Source organism: Haemaphysalis longicornis, unplaced genomic scaffold, assembly GCF_048455015.1.
Source record: "Haemaphysalis longicornis isolate Haplotype H1 unplaced genomic scaffold, Haemaphysalis longicornis Haplotype H1 scaffold_1, whole genome shotgun sequence".
NCBI classification, from domain to species: domain Eukaryota; kingdom Metazoa; phylum Arthropoda; class Arachnida; order Ixodida; family Ixodidae; genus Haemaphysalis; species Haemaphysalis longicornis.
The window spans coordinates 281472025-281488050 of NW_027526203.1; the positions used below are offsets into that span (position 1 = coordinate 281472025).

The following is a 16026-nucleotide window of genomic DNA, read 5'->3' on the forward strand; positions in this document are numbered from 1 at the left end:
TGTCACATGGCAATGTTCGTTTTTCCTAATTATTACAGTATAGCTTATTTTAGTGAAGTTTGCAATAAAAGCGGCATCAGTGTTATTCTAACGAGAGAATCTTTTGAATAAACCAAACTTGCATTTTGTCTTCATGACCCCTTAATGTTACTTGTGGTTTCTTCGAATTTATCTTCTACCTTCAGTGAAGAAATGATGACAAATGTGTACTTTTTTGGGTGCTAATTTTGAAGCGAAAGAATGCACTGCTCCCCAGTGAGCAGAAACTCATAAGGGTCATTCCTTCCTGTCAAATAAACGTGCAAGCTCGCAAGCTAAAAAAAAAAAAAAGTACACAAAGTGACAGCAAGTACCAGCTAGGTGACGACTTACCTTGTTTATCGACAAGCATACGTAATGTGCCCAGAAGCTTGAAAACCACAGGAAACGTCTCCACGGCAAGCATTGATAGCAACTTGTCGACAGCCCCCAGTTCCGCAAGAAGGGGCTTGTTTTCCACTAAACACGAAGACAAAACAGTGCATTTGGTACAGTAGTGCTGATGTGACTCAAACCTTTTACCCTTACAGTAATTATTAAGAGAGTGAGAAAAAGCCCACTCTTTCTTTCTTCTTCTTTTTTTTTTTTTTGAGGAAAATGTCTCTTAGTGCATTGAAATGGCACGAATTGCCACTAGCTACACATGCAGACTAACGCTTATGTTAATTTATGTTATTTACAGTATGCTAGTGCCTGTCTACCCCCTATAAAATTGGGCCCCCAGAAAGAGCTGCAATCATCAGTGAGTCACCCGAATGTTGAAGGCTCAACAAAAACTTAATGGACGATCACCCAAAGGTAATATGACCACCAGCAACAGCTGTTGCCATATAGCTACAAGGTGCTACCAAAAAGTTTTGAGACAAGTTTTGTAATATGGCCACAGAGGGCAGCACAAGGCTGCATGCACAGCCACAAGAAGCATGGGCATTCATAACTGAGTGTGTACAAGGAGCGTTTTACACACATTGACACCTGTGCAGCTGTTGCTATTATGAACACATGTGTGATCACATCTACGATTTCATGATTGACAGAAGGTTGAAACATAGACTGAATGTGAAATTCTGCACGAAACTGGGCAAATTTGCTATAGAGACATTTGGCACGACTCGCCAAATCTCCGGCAAAGCTGCAATCGATGTTTTAAGTGGCCCATATGGTTAAAGGGTAGCAGAACATCATCAGCAGATAACGAGAAATCAGGAAGACGTTCAACACTGAATCCCAAGAGTGCCAAAACCACTCGGCAACAACTTGTGCATGATGGTCATTGGAGAACAATCCGCAACATTGCCGCCATTGTCAACGTATCATGTGGAACAGTCCAGGCAACCTTCGCCTGTGATATGACCATGCATCAAGTTGCTGCCAAGCTCATCCTCTACTGGTTGCTGCCCCAGCAGCAGAAGGAACACCGCCAGTGTGTCAAAATAACTTAAATAGGCAAGAAAGAAGAAAGCCTAGCTTCACTGACTTAATGTCGTGAATGCTGATGTTAACAGTGAAGCAGCTGCCTGGCGTCCCCTTATCGCAAGGCTAGCTTCCTAGAACTTCTCAAAGCCAGCAGATCGATTTCCATTTGCACTACTTCCGTTTTGCCGTGTTCCACTGCTCGCGCCATCTACTGGTACCTTTATTGCAAGGAACTTTCAACTTAATGACCTGAAGCAGGACTGTATTTTATTATCATTATTTTCTTTTTTCTCTACTACTCTTCTGAACTACACCTACTGCCCTTTTTCCCTCTCCTCCTTTCCCCGCAGAGTAGCATGTCGACGAACTCATGTTGGCAAACCTCTCTGCGTTCTCCTCTTTAATAAAGAGTCTCTGTCTCTCTCGGTACCTTCTGTTACTTTTGAATTTGGAACACTGCCATGAGGGAGTGCCACAAGTGCTTTTTTTTTTTTTTCAGAGCATATTTTTTTCATTTGCTATCGCAAAAATCAAGCAGCCATGTATTTTCAATTAAATGAACAACACAAACATCACCTATGTATTGGTTTCTAGCCTCAAATATTCCTAATGTTTCCTTTTTGGTTCACAATGTTGACAAGTACTATAAACACTGCAACCAGATCTCGTAGTTTACAAAAGCTTTGCCTATATAAGCGTCTAGTTCGAGCATTCTTTAAACTTGCTGCATGTGTGCCATGTGTGCTTGGCGCTTGCTCTCCTCCTCGCTAGGCTATGCCCTCTCTACATCGCTGTGACCACGTTACCACATTTCGTCCTATGAAAGCCTCGACCAAGAATATCTTCGCTGTTAAAAAAACGTTTGGGGGGTTTATGGCCACATTCCGAGTCTGTCCTCCACCCCACGTGTTTCCTCGACTTGATATAGTGGAGGATGCCGCAATGCATGTACATGCGAAAATCGCTTTCAGGGGCCTCCTCGACTGGCGGCTCGAGTGGAGGAGGGATTCAGAATACCAGGCTAATATGCTGAAGCTACACCTGGGCTATGAGGCGTGCGGTAGTGGAGAGCTCCGCATGAATTTTGACCCCCTGTGGATCTCTAACGTGCACCTAAATCTCGGCACACAGGTGTTTTCCCTTTTTGCCTCCATCAGAAAAGCAGCCACAGCAGCGAACATGCAACCCACATCCTTGGGCTTGGCAGTACAACGCCTTGGCCACTGCCCCATTGCGGCGGGTCACTGCCGGTGTGCCAGTGATGACCTGAGTTCCATGTCGAGGGCCATTAGGGGTAATAAAACTTGGTTGTACAGGTACGACCCTGGACAGGCCCCGGTTAATTAAACAAGGGCAGCTTGACCAAGTGCAATGCGAATTGTCTTCTTCGACATTGGCAGCATTGCGCATCAAGAGTTCATCCCCCTGGGGCCAGACACCGTCAACAGCACGTTCTACTGCCAGGTTCCAAGGCGTATGGGGGGAGGCATTTGGCAAAAGCAATGCACCACACCACCGAGGTCTCCTCAGATGTGGCACCACTTTCTGAGACACCGTCATCACACTTCCGCACGCACTCCTACTCACCAGCTCTAGCCACTGTGGACTTCACCCTCCTCCCAAATATGAAGATTTAGCTCAAAGGTTATTGTGTTAGCACCACTACAGAGATCCAGGACGAATCGCAGGAGGTGCTCGATGCACTTCAGAAAGAAGACTTCGAGGATACACACCTCCTTGTAAACAGAGCTCGTCTCGAAACTTTTTGACACCACCTTGTACGGAACTACAACGATTCTCCAAAGGTAACATTTCATTCCCAGTGTACTAAAGCTGCAGCTCTAAAATGGAACAAAACAAAAACCCCTGATGTGGGCCCTGCGTAGGTATTGGTCTGGAGCACATGACCCTGCAGACCCGCAAGTACCATATTGGTGGTGCGATTTTTGGCCAATTTATTATGTGGATACATGTCGTGTGTCACATGTATAGGCATGTGTCTGCAGAAGCAACAGCAAGTACCTTTGGTGTTTCCAGTTGAGCTGGAGTCTACAAGCCACGATTGATTTTTATTCTTCTCCTTGGGATTAAAACATGCCACAAAATTTTGATGCAAAACACGCAATTATACAAATTGTTACCAGTGAGGATTCATGGCCGGGTGGTTAGGATCCCCGCCTCAGAAGCAAAGAGGTTGTGTTCGATCCCTCAAATTTCTGAAGCGGCAAAAGCTTTTTGTTTTTCAGACCTGGGTACGCCTGTGCCGTAACACCCACCCAGAAAAAGTAGTACTCCTAAGCCCACATAATGACATATTGACAGCTGTTGGTGTAAAAGTTTTCCCATTTTTCCCGTGTGGATGAAAAAAAATCTGATAGAAGCAAACGAACTTCTGCGATCCCCGCGGCACCTGTGCGCTACCTTCCAGAGTCAAACTGCTTTCATGGGTGCTGAGGGGAATGAAACTGCTGAAGTAATGAAAAGGGAGAATTGCAGCACAGACGGAGAGAACAACGAATATTGCCCCTGTATACAGCAGGCACTTAATACTGTTGCATTTTCAAATGAATTTGTTAAAAGTTTATCTCTGTTGATTTTTTTTCCAAGTAAATTAAGGTGCAATGAAAAAGTATTACTGGGGTTCCACAATCCTTGGTATTTCGTTTTTCACAAAGTTTTAGCTCCTTCAGAGCCAAGTGGAACATTACATACTGGGTTGTGCTCTGCGGCCAAGTGCTATGTATACAACACAGGTCATAGAACACCTCTGTGCAGCCCCCTAAACGTAATACTATAATCAAGGCTCTACTGTATTAAAGAAGGTTCACACATCAAATTAACCAGAAGATGCTATTTGCATGAATTAGGTTGAATTTTCGGGCTGCCTACCCAGTTGTAAGGCTTTGCAGCCTTACAAAACTGTCGCTTAGTAAACATTAAAATAATCTCACTGGGGATGGCTAGGTTCCGCAGCGCTGCCAGCAGAGCGTGCTGTAGCCTGATGTCCCCGTCCGTTCCGGCGTGCTCCGTGAGGAGATCCAGGAGGCGAGTGGCCACCCCATCTTTGACCATCTGAATGCAGTGCTCATCTGGACAGAGTGCAGCACGGGGGCACAAATCAGCAATGGGCAGAGGTGGCACCTTTTCCACTCATGTCAGCTGAGTGCACAGGCTATCCCAAATACCACAAAAACCACAACGGCAAACAATTTTTGAAACATTGATTCAGACCCACCAATGAGAGAACAAATGGAACTGACACATGGATGCCACAGTACTACTAGGTTTGAGGCTTCGCACGGGCTGATCATGATAAAGAAGCCAAAAAATTGGCTGCGCAAACTCTGGCCATTGCCAATGCCTACAACAGGCACACCTTCAATTTCATTAAAAAGCTAACGTGCAAGAATGTTAAACATGTAAAAAAACACACACACAAATGACTACAAAGCAAATAATATTTGCTTCAACTGAACCAACTTCTCCTATAAAGGATATGCCAACTGCATGTTGTAGAAGTGTGCACAACGTTGGACAAAAAAAAAAGTCGTGTGCTGAACTGGGAGCCCAGGGAGCACATGACATGTCATCACAACACGAGCCCACAATTGGTGTGCATTGTGCCGTGGCTACTAATTTTTTTAAGAACCCTTATAATGGCCTGAAAAAAAAAAACACATGCTGCATTCAGCCTGTGATGCACTTGCAACATGCATAAGAGCAAACCTGCACTACGCCACTACCTGTGATACTACAGGTAATGAACCCATTGTAATCCTGCACTGCTGTATGAGACAGACCGCAAGAAACATTACTGACAACTTTTGCTCACGAGGGATTTTAGAGGACAATTCAAGCTGCCATTCAGGGGCAACACTAAAGAGCCTTCCTTTGACCTGATGGCATACCCGTAAATATGTGATAGGGTCGTGAAACATGCACACAAATATTAGAGAAAAAGAAAACCGTTACGGCATTGTACTTCACAATCATGGTTTTGCTGGGCATCAGACAGCTGCAAAGCAATCTCTAAACCTAAATATGCCTGTGCTCTGTAAATCACCCCCATTAATAAGCAACGGTGTGTAGTAGCCATCATTTTGTGAGAACACAGACAATCATGACAAAGAGAAAAACAACACTGCCTGCTGAATATAATGGTCTTCAATTATGCCAGCTTGTCAGACCAAGGCTGCTAAAAAGCACAATTCCCTGTCTTTTGGCGCTTTGAAGGTATTTGACAGGTTACCTTTGCGAGCAAAGTTGCCAGCCGAGAGGGCTCCGGCAACTCGGAGGTTGTCGTCGTCTGCCTGAAGCCATGACATGGTAGCCTTGTAAATAGGACCGCTGCCATTCTGGTAGACATGCCGCATGCTGGCATCTGTCATGTAGAGAAGGAGGAATTGGCACACACGGATAACAGTAACTGCAGCCAAACTAAGAATCCAACGATGGTAATTAACTGCCCACAATAAAAACGCACGGCTGAACTTGACTTCCTAACAGAGCATCAAGAGCTTAGCACGAAACAGTTAAGCTGACATTACGAAGTTAGCTTGCGTGACATTGATAGGAAAGTGCCAGTAATATTCCTTTTTTTTTTTTCACACAAATCATCTTTCAATCAAGTCCAGAGCACATGATCCACATAGACTGTATGCACTGTTTGCATTATTTTCTTTCTCCTTCTGTAGTGCCTTGCATATGTCGCATTTGCTGTTTTATATATTCAGTCAAAACTCGATCTAACGAAACCCGATCTTACAAATTTCCCTATCTAATGAACAAATTCGGATTCCCCGGCAGGTGCCTATACGGATCAATGCTTTTATGAACTTGAAGTAACAAAATAGATTCAGCGCCGTTTCCGATTTAACGAAGTAATTTGAGAAAAAGACATTTTAAAAAAGGAGCAATATCTAATGTGCTTTGTCAGAACGCCACAAATATTAATGTGCCACGTCAGGGAAAAAAAAAAAAAAAAGGCATCGAGTTTCATTTTTACGGAGCTGAAATAAACTTGGCAGTCCCGGTTTTCAATCAGTGATACTAGATAACACCAGCAGTGGTGGCGGTGCTTACTTCAGGTGATGGACGCTATTCACTTGCTCAGGCACTTTGCTGGGGCCCACGAAGGAACCGAGAACGTGTTGAATGCACTTGTGTGCTACAAAAAACCTGTCCGCGCAATGCTAACGATGGCACAGAGCCGAAAATGACAGGCTTTTTTGCCAGGAAATAATTTAGCCTCCCTCACAAACCCTAGCATTATTGTTAACATTTTGACTGCGGACTTTTAGCGCATTATTAAATTATCAGCAGGGGAGCGCCACGACTGCCGAAATTACGATGTAATTGCAGCTGCTGGAATGCCCCTCCCTTTAGCCATCAAATTTATGGAATCAGTTTGCTTTTACGAGGTGGGAATGAGCATGAGTTTCTTCTAAAAGATGCAGCTTATACAGAACACTGCTTCCGTAGGCTCTAGGCCACGGTAGTTCATGGGACAGCCAGAGTGATTTGGCCACCCCAAGTGAGGAGGTTAACGTGCTCCTCCAGAATCACCTGATATAACAATCGTGAAACTCCCTGTAGGGTCCAGGGCCTATACATAAAAGGTGTGTCTCTGGTTCGTCTCCTACTTCAGATTTTCCAGATTGTTAGCCCCCTGTCATTCAAAAAGTGAACTGCTTTTGCACACTCGCTGCTTTAGTGCTGAAAGGTGGCAGTGGTCACAGCTAGGGGTGCTAGGGAGGAAAAATGGTCAGCCAGATAAGTGAGCTTATGACCAGTTGCAGTCGTAAATTTCGAAAAGAGTGAACAAGTTAGGAAATGGAGTGTACGGTTAACCTAAACCGAGATTCATCCTCACCATCATCATCGGCCTATCTACACCCACTGCAGGGCAAAGGCCTCTCCCATACATCTCCAATTACCCCAGTCCTGCGCTAATTGCGGCCAATTAATCTCCGCAAACTTCTTGATCTCATCTGCCCTTCTAACTTTCTGCCGCCCCCAGCTACGCTTGCCTTCTCTAGGGATCCACTCTGTTACCTTTAATGACCAACGGTTATCTTGCCTTCGCATTACATGCCCTGCCCACACCCATTTCTTCTTAATTTCTACTACTATGTCCATAAGACGGGTTTGTTCCCTGATCCACTCGGCTCTCTTCTTGTCCCTTAATGTTACACCTATCATCTTCCGTTCGATTGATTTGATTGTAGGGTTTAACGCGCCGACGCAACGCAGGCGATGAGGCGCGCCGTAGTGGAGGGCTCCGGATTAATTTTGACCACCTGGGGATCTTTAAACCTTTGAGGGTCACGGCCGTACATGTACGGCATCGGCAAACACTTTCAAAATGGTCAATGACGCACATGTACGGCACGGAGAAAGAAGTATTTGAGGAGGGGAATCAGCTGGGCTGAGACAGCGAGGGCGGGCTGCACATTAATGTCACTGTCTGGCGAGGAGGAAATGCAGCTTTCGGAGCAGCACAAAAGATGGCATGTCAAGCGTGTTGCCATAGTTTACATGTTCTTCTATGGACGCGACGCACAAAAATCGTAATATCATCGAATATATTGTGAAAATTGCCAAAATTCTTTCTGTAAAATAAATAAATAGAAGTGCTGGACATTTTAGCAGCTGTTAATAATAAAACTGCCCTAGTTACAAGCCGTACCGCGCTTGAAACGAAGCACTGAAGGAGCAGACAACGTCTGCCGACGCCGCCTTCCCACCACGAGTGGTTCACTCTCGCCGCTCTCGCCTCTCGCGGGCGGCTTCCGAGATTTGCGCGCGCTTTTCATGTTGCACAGGCAGGGCGGCGAAGTTAGAACTGTCGAAATATGAACTAATGGCTCAGAGGATAAGAAACATCATTTACTGGAACTAATCATACCTAGATTCTCAACCACATGTTTTTTTATTGTAGGTTTCGCGTTCTAAAAACATCAAAGCCCCTTCGTCCCACGAGAAATGTTTGAAACGCGATGATTTCTTCCGCCGCAAATCTGACTGATTGATTGTAGGGTTTAACGCACTGACACAACGCAGGCGATGAGGCGCGCCGTAGTGGAGGGCTCCGGATTAATTTTGACCACCTGGGGATCTTTAATGTGCGCCGAAATCTCGTACACATGGGGGTTTTTGCTTTTCGCCTCCATCTGAAAAGCGGCCGCCGCGGCCGGGAATCGAACCCGTCCGCCGCAAATCTGCTCCAATAAAAGTCTAATCGTGCGAGAGATTCGTCGGCGTCATCTGCCCACGGCAGCAGCCGGCTATGCACTGTCTGACTGACCTTGAACCAGCGAGCCTTTTCCGATAATTTACGATTATTCCGATAAATTAAAAATTACGATAAAAATTACGATAATTTTTTCTCAGAATAGATTCATCCGAAGAATTTAAATCAGCAATAAAAAAAATCGAATATGGGGTGTCACATTTGGCGAAAAAATTCGACCCTCAAAGGGTTAACGTGCGCCGAAATCTCGAACACACGGGCGTTCTTGCTTTTCGCCTCCATAATAAAAGCAGCTGCCGTGGCTGGGAATCAAAGCCGTGTCCGCGTGCTCAGCAGCACAACGCCTTAGCCACTGAGCCACCGCAGCGGGTATCATCTTCCGTTCCATTGCTCCCTCAGTCGTCCTCTATTTAAGTTGAACACTCTTAGTGAGCCTCCAGGTTTCTGCCCCGTAGGTGAGTACCGGTAAGATGCAGCTGTCATACACTTTCTTCTTCAGCGACAATGGTAGGCTGCTATTCATTATCTGAGAATGTCTGCCATATGCACCCCACCCCGTTCTTATCCTTCTAATTATCTCTGCCTCATGGTTGGGATCTGGGGTCACAACTTGGCCTAAGTAGATATATTCGCTTACCACTTCCACTGCCTCGCCACCTATCTCAAACCGCTGTGCTGTCCCGAGGTTATTGATCATTACTTTAGTTTTCTGCATATTAATTTTCAGGCCCATGGTTCTACTCTGTTCATCCAGTGCGGAAAGCATGCTTTGCAATTCGTCCCCCAAGTTACTTAGCACGGCAACGTCATCAGCAAATCTGAGGTTACTGAGGTATTCCCCATTAACCCTTACACCCAACTGTTCCCAATGCAATGTTCTGAATACCTCTTGTAAACATGCTGTGAATAACATTTGAGATTATGTTTTCTTGTCTGACGCCCTTCCTTATAGGTATTTTACTGCTCTCCTTATGAAGGATGATGGTAGCTGCGGACCTGTTGTAGATATCCTCTATACTCGGTTACAACTTAAGAACGGCACCGAAGTTGCTGCTGTGCCTCATCACCGCAGCCGGATGTCACTCCGCGCAGCACAAGTAGCGCGTTACTGGGAATATTTTGAACATGGCACGAGCCGTTTTTGTATCTTGTTGGACCTAATATGCTTATAAACTACTGCACCGACGGCAAACAAACTACGTGAGAAAAGGCAGACGATATCACGCATTCGTGGCAGTCTCCTTTCAAAACGCGCGCGCCCGTTGACATCCGGGTCTGTCGCTTAGGCGGAGTGATACCGTACATGAGCTGGTGCCGTTCTTAACTTGTTCCCGAGTATAGTATTTTAATGTACCAAACCAAGATTACGTGCTCTCATTTTATCATTGCCAGTGCTTCACCCTTGGGCAGCCAAATCTCAACGCTGCCCAAGGAAGTGTGCGCTTCACAGACTTGATCCATCGAAGCTTTTGCACTGATTACCGTTGTGTGTAGAGAAGATACCTTCCTCTGCTACTGGATGTATGCTAGTGTAGCGTACAAGTGCTGCTTACCACGTGCGATATGGTTTGCACGGCCTTGATTTGTCATTTTTGTGGTACACTTGCAGAACTCTACCATTGCTTGTGTGACTTAGAATTGAATCTTTGTTATTTATAGAAGCATTTGTGAGTTCATAAATCCTTGAGGGACAAAGGAGCCCAACAAGCTTGTTCTTAGGCCTGTGTACACCAGGGGTGTGCCAATATTCAAAACTTTCAAATATCAACGCAATTATGATGATATTCAATTCAGATTCAAACTGAATAGCACTACTTGAAAATTTTCGAAGTATTAAGGTAAAAGCCTTAAAGTGCCCCATTCTGCGAAAAACTGCCCTTGTAGATGCTGTACGGCACAGCTGAATGTGACCGTGTGTGACCATGTACACAGCCTTAGAAACCCCACTTAGTGAAAAGTTTTTCAAACATAACAGACGCTGCAGCGGACTCATTCTCTGTTGAGCGCTTCCTGTACCACCCCCCCCCCCCCCCCCCCCCCCCAGGAGGGTAATCAACTGCTTCGTTCTAAGCAGCCACACCAGCCATGAAGCAAGAGACCTTGTGCTGCTGAGCGCTCAATATTTGCAGCACCTGTACCTTCCCACTAAGCAAAACAGCGCAAAAAAGACAAAGACGGAGCGCGTCCTCGCTCTATCTTTGTCTTTTTTGTGCGGTTCTGCTTAGATTATGTACGAACACGCCCAGCTTTCCATGTTACCTTCCCACCACTTAAAAAAATAACAGCTCCTCTGTTTTCCTCTCTAACCAAGAAAGGGGGTCCTCCCAGCATACCTCTTGTATGCACTGGTGCGGCCACTCACTTATGCGCATTCCACCCTGCCTACATTACGACAGAAGTGAAGAACTAACATGAAACGCTTCCTGATGCCCCCTTTGATTTCGTTTGTTCTAGGGATGTGTGAATACTGAAATTTTCAAATACGAATCGAATACGAATAAGGCAAAAAACTGTCTTCAAATATCGAATACCGTAATTGCAAGATTCTAATGTGCACCTCTTTTTTTTTTTTTTTTGCTAAGGTAACCTCCAAATTTGTGCACGCGTTACAATCGGGCTCAAAGCCAAAATTGGCTTCACAGTGGCCATCAGCATTCCCATGGACACGAGCTCCTTCTAAAATCTAACTCAATCCAATTTAAAACAATCTGCCAGCGTGACACGAGTAACTTTTGGTGCACCCATTCCTCAATGGACATGCCTCAGCCAGCTGTTGCACATACCTCTGCTGTGTAATTAGCACCTCGTGTTAGTCGTTATGGCTCTGGAGAGGTGCCACTATGAAGCGTCTATCAAGGGCAAGGGGAACTGACAGCGAGGAGAACCGAGCGGCACACTGGGCGTCCCGGAGACACGAGTGCGTGACTGACGTAAACAAAGGAGAGCCATATTTGTACGCAAGGCTTCGCTGGCCCTGAGCCCCTACGTTTTGGAGAACTTGATGACTCCCAGATGGAAATCATAAATTAGCAGCGAATGAAACAATGCCCCATCACGTCAAAAATTATAATGGATAAGGCACTTAAAATTGCAAACAGTTTAGATGTTGCCCATTGCAGTTTTAATGTTAGCAAGAGCTGGATAAGCAAGTTTATGAGAGACAAGAGATTTTTGCTGCTACAGTCACGTGTGACAAATAAAATGTCTTTGGCCAAGACGTGGTGTAATGTCGTACACCTGCGCGGTAGAATCGACATCAAAATATGTTTTTGAATTTTCCTACAAAAACTTACCTGCACACTACAACCGTATTTTGCACGATTCTAAAGCGCCCCACGTTAGAATTGTGCAAATACGGTAGGTGTGGAGCATTAAAGATATACAAAACAAGAGGCGAGAACTGTTTTATCACCCTTCTAAAATAAAATGTTGAAACTGCATTATGGTACGCTGTGTTGCACAGAAGGGCTGTGTGCTATAAATACAGTCAACATATAGTCATTTGGCTTTGGAGTTTTTTTTTTTTTTTCAAAGATTGTTGTACCATGCTGAATAAAAAATTAACCGCTGAACATGTTCCTATATTTGAGCCATAACATTTGCACCAAAAGAAAAGAAAAAAAGAAAATCGCAAGTTTTCACAGTACAAGTATTTAAGAATTAAAGAAATTCGTTTAATATCATGCTATGATGGCTCGCACCACCTGCAAGTTGCGGCATGTCCGTACAGCTGCGTTTACGTGGCTGCGACAGAAGCGTAGCCAATCCAGTTTCTATCACATCGATTTCATGTGACAAGCACATTGTGCTCGGTAGTGACAGTGAAGTCACAGCGCCTGCAAGCTTGGATGCGTTATCTCACCGCTGCACTAGCTCAATGTGATGCACTTCTGTGCAGTGCAGCCATGTAAATGCAGTCTATGGCAAACCATGCATTAGAGCCCTTCTTCCGACTTCGGCAACTTCGCGCCAAAACTCAGAAAAATAAAAATGATCTGCAAGACGCTGTTAGGCAGCGGCAATCCTTTTACCTGTAGAAAGGGGCACACTCCACGGTTACTGCCCATAATTATGTCCTTCGTGTGAGCAAAGCAGGGACTCTGCTACAGTTAAACCTGGATGTAACGAACCTCTATGTAACGAATTCCTGGATTTAACAAAGTTTTTAAGTTCCCAATTTCCAGCCCCATTGAAACTCGTGTATTTGTGACCCCTATGTAACGAAGGTGGTTAACCTTGATGTAACGAATTTGCTACCCTGATAAGCCACTCTTTTTGGCACTGTTTCTGAAAAATCGGCTGGAGAAATACACTAACTTAGCGAACTTCGCCCGCGCCGCCAACTACCGCGCGTTTTTACGACGTGTGAGTGCGGTGTCGGTTATGTGCTACGCCTGCCTGTTGTCGTGTAGTCGCGCATCTCCACTGCTTTCTGTGGTGTCGGTTCATCGGTGATGAGTTCTGCTGCCAGAAAACGAAAAGTTTTGTCTTTTGAAGACACGCTCGCAATTTTAAATGCTGTCTCCACCGGCGAAAACGAAGAGCGTCGCCGCCCGGTACAGTACCCCAAATAGCACCTTCTAAACAATTTTGAGGGGGGGAAAATGCATCAAGTTAGCAAACAGGTGCCTTTTCAGCATAAGTTTGGTACATGAAACGGGTTAACTTGAGGCACCGAAAAGTGTCAAAAGGCAGAAGTGATACTTAAGCTATGCGTGTGCATACGGGGGTAAGTGACGTTGCTTCTTTGGAGTGCCGAGTAGTGAATAAGTTCGCTGGAAAACAGCAGAGGCAAATCACGCAGTTTTTCACTGTGAAATAAATTGCTTAAGGGTGACTTCACCATCACTTATGTATATCATCTTGGTTTCGTTTCTTCTTCATTAACGCGAGCATTAACTCAAAACCTGCATGTAATGAAAACCTGCATGTAACGAAAACTTTGGAATTTTTGTCAACTTCGTTATATCCAGGTTTACCTGTATCTACAAGCTTTATCTTATACCAACCCAAGAAGCACTCCCAAGGTCACAAGGAGCTCCCACCCCCCCACCGGTTGCACAGGGCCTTTGTGCCTTGTAGGTAACACGCCTGCACACAAAAAAATTTGTTGCGCATCTTTTCTCGTTGGTGTGTGCATAAATGCGTGGGTGCACGCAACTTGGCATTGCCGTAGTATGTAATAACTTGCATGTAGTATAGAGGTGCCTTCGTTTGTCGTGAAACGATAAACATCTGTGGCATTTTTTGCCAGTTCACCACGGCCACAGCCACGGGCCCTGCATTTTTCAATGCTTTGCTCGCACAAACGTGCGATCATGGTTGCATCATTAAGTCAATAATGATAAGCAAGTGCTAGTGCTGTTTCAGCTGGTACTCGGTTATAACATGCATGCGGTTTTAGGGTGCATCCTCCCCCCCCCTTTTCCAAAAAAGAAGTGCGTTAGAAAAAATTACGCACATGGTTAGGAAAATGCATGTCACACATATTATACATTACTTGCTCAACTTTTCCAGAATCTTCGGACGTAACAGAATATTTGGGAATTTTCTATAAGCATTTGTCGAATCTAATATGCTTCAAATAAGGAGAATATTCGATTTGTATTAGGAATTTCTAACATTCGCACACCCCTAATTCAGTCACAAAGAATCTCTATGCGGGTCATCATCAACAGTTTGTCATAGTCACTTATATGCACACATCCCTGATCTTCACAGCTACACATGGCTAGGTAAGATTGAGCTACGGGATTTCAGTCTCTGCGTTGAAGGGTGTGATCAATTAGATTCCCCTGATCATGTCAATGACGAGTAACATCTACCCTACCCCACTGTAGTTGCACAGAAAGGCTGTGTGCTATAAATAGTCAATGCAGTCATTTGGCTTTGGAGTTGTTTTTTTTCCAAAGCCACTGACAGTGACCTGCTTGCTACGTGTTACGGTGACAACTTTTAAATATGAAACTGTGGCCACGCATAGACGACAGTGATTTCGCAGGATGTGTACTTGATACTCTGTTGCAAAAGGGCACATGAGAGCTGACTCTTGTAAATAAGCAAGAGAAAATCACAACGTGAAAGAGACTGGGCATGCACGGATAAGAGGTGATGCTGCTGCTTTCACTTGCCTCCAGTCAGAACGAGCACAGTGAGATCGCACACAGTTTTCACGACGCTCTGCTTCTCTTCCGAAATGGGAACCCCGGGTGCAGCTTGAAACCGCTTCAGCACGTCGATGAGCTTCTCACAAAAGCCCAGCTCGACAAGGTCCTCTTTTACCTCGTCTGAGTGTTGCCACGGAAACAAAAGGAAGGAGATAACCAGTCATTGAAAAGGGTCACAGATGCTGAAGTTTAGCTGCTTTTGACCACTGAAAAGAAGCAAGGCCTAATATAAACGCACGCAGCAAGAATATTTTACTGATAATTTTTCCCCTTTGGAAACCGCCATAAATTCTGGAGTTTTCAAAATGCCAACATTATTCCTCTGCCCGCCTCATGTCTAAGCAGAAACGCCATGAGATAAATACGAGGGTAATGGTCTGCAATTTCTGGAGAATGTTAGATTGGCATACTAAATTCAATTAAACAGCAGAGACTTACAGCAACCTGTAATTTAAGCCTGGCGATATCTGTCACTCGCTTGCATTGCAAGCTGACACACAAGTGCAACTGTCGACAGCACTTGTGTGCTGTCGACAGTTAAAAAGAAAAAAGCAAGAACATTTGAGGAAATTGCCTTGTGGGGGGTTAAGGTTACACTTTGGGAGTGCTGCAGAATGTGGACAGTGTGAATTAAAAAATTTTTTTACATACAAGTTTCTTAACATGGGATGGCTAATCGCTCTGCAGGCATTTTTAACAATGTTGCTTCGCTCGCTCGTTACATATAAGTGAGACAAAAAAAATTTGTGTCAGCTTTGTTAATTGGATAATCTGCTACAGTTGAACATGACTATAGCGAACTCTTTACATCAAATTATCATTTATATCAAACTATTTCTGGACACAATACATTTACAATGAGAATTTATAGCTAAAACTACGCTTATATCGAACAAAAATACCAGCGATAACCAGTATATCGAATGCCAAATGCCGCTGAAGTGCCCCCTTCCCCCCAGTTGGCTTTCCCTCGGGGCGGAGGACAAATTCCGCCGGCACCCCCATCAAAGTGGTTTAGCCTGACCACTCATGGGCAGCGGGTGGCTCCCTCACCTCGTCTCCCCATCGTGAGTGCGCCATAACGCCGTACAGAGCGAGCTGTCGACACCCCCCTTGCAAAAAATGATCCCGGCCCACCCGCCATGCTTTTTT

At 44.9% G+C, this 16026-nt stretch overlaps 1 protein-coding gene across 2 annotated transcripts in view; it reads right to left on the reverse strand.

The window, feature by feature from the left end:
• The window catches only part of Vimar (visceral mesodermal armadillo-repeats), a 68242-nt gene that overhangs the window by 34319 nt on the left and 17897 nt on the right, over positions 1-16026 (reverse strand). For both annotated transcript variants that reach the window (XR_013317759.1, XM_077678852.1), the window contains exons 8-11: positions 14839-14994; positions 5705-5836; positions 4407-4544; positions 373-498 (exon numbers count right to left, since the gene is read on the reverse strand). Coding sequence is in view for 1 of the 2 variants with exons in the window: in XM_077678852.1 (XP_077534978.1) it covers positions 373-498; positions 4407-4544; positions 5705-5836; positions 14839-14994 (552 nt within the window). In the remaining variant the exon portion in view is untranslated. The remainder of the gene's footprint in view (positions 1-372; positions 499-4406; positions 4545-5704; positions 5837-14838; positions 14995-16026) is intronic.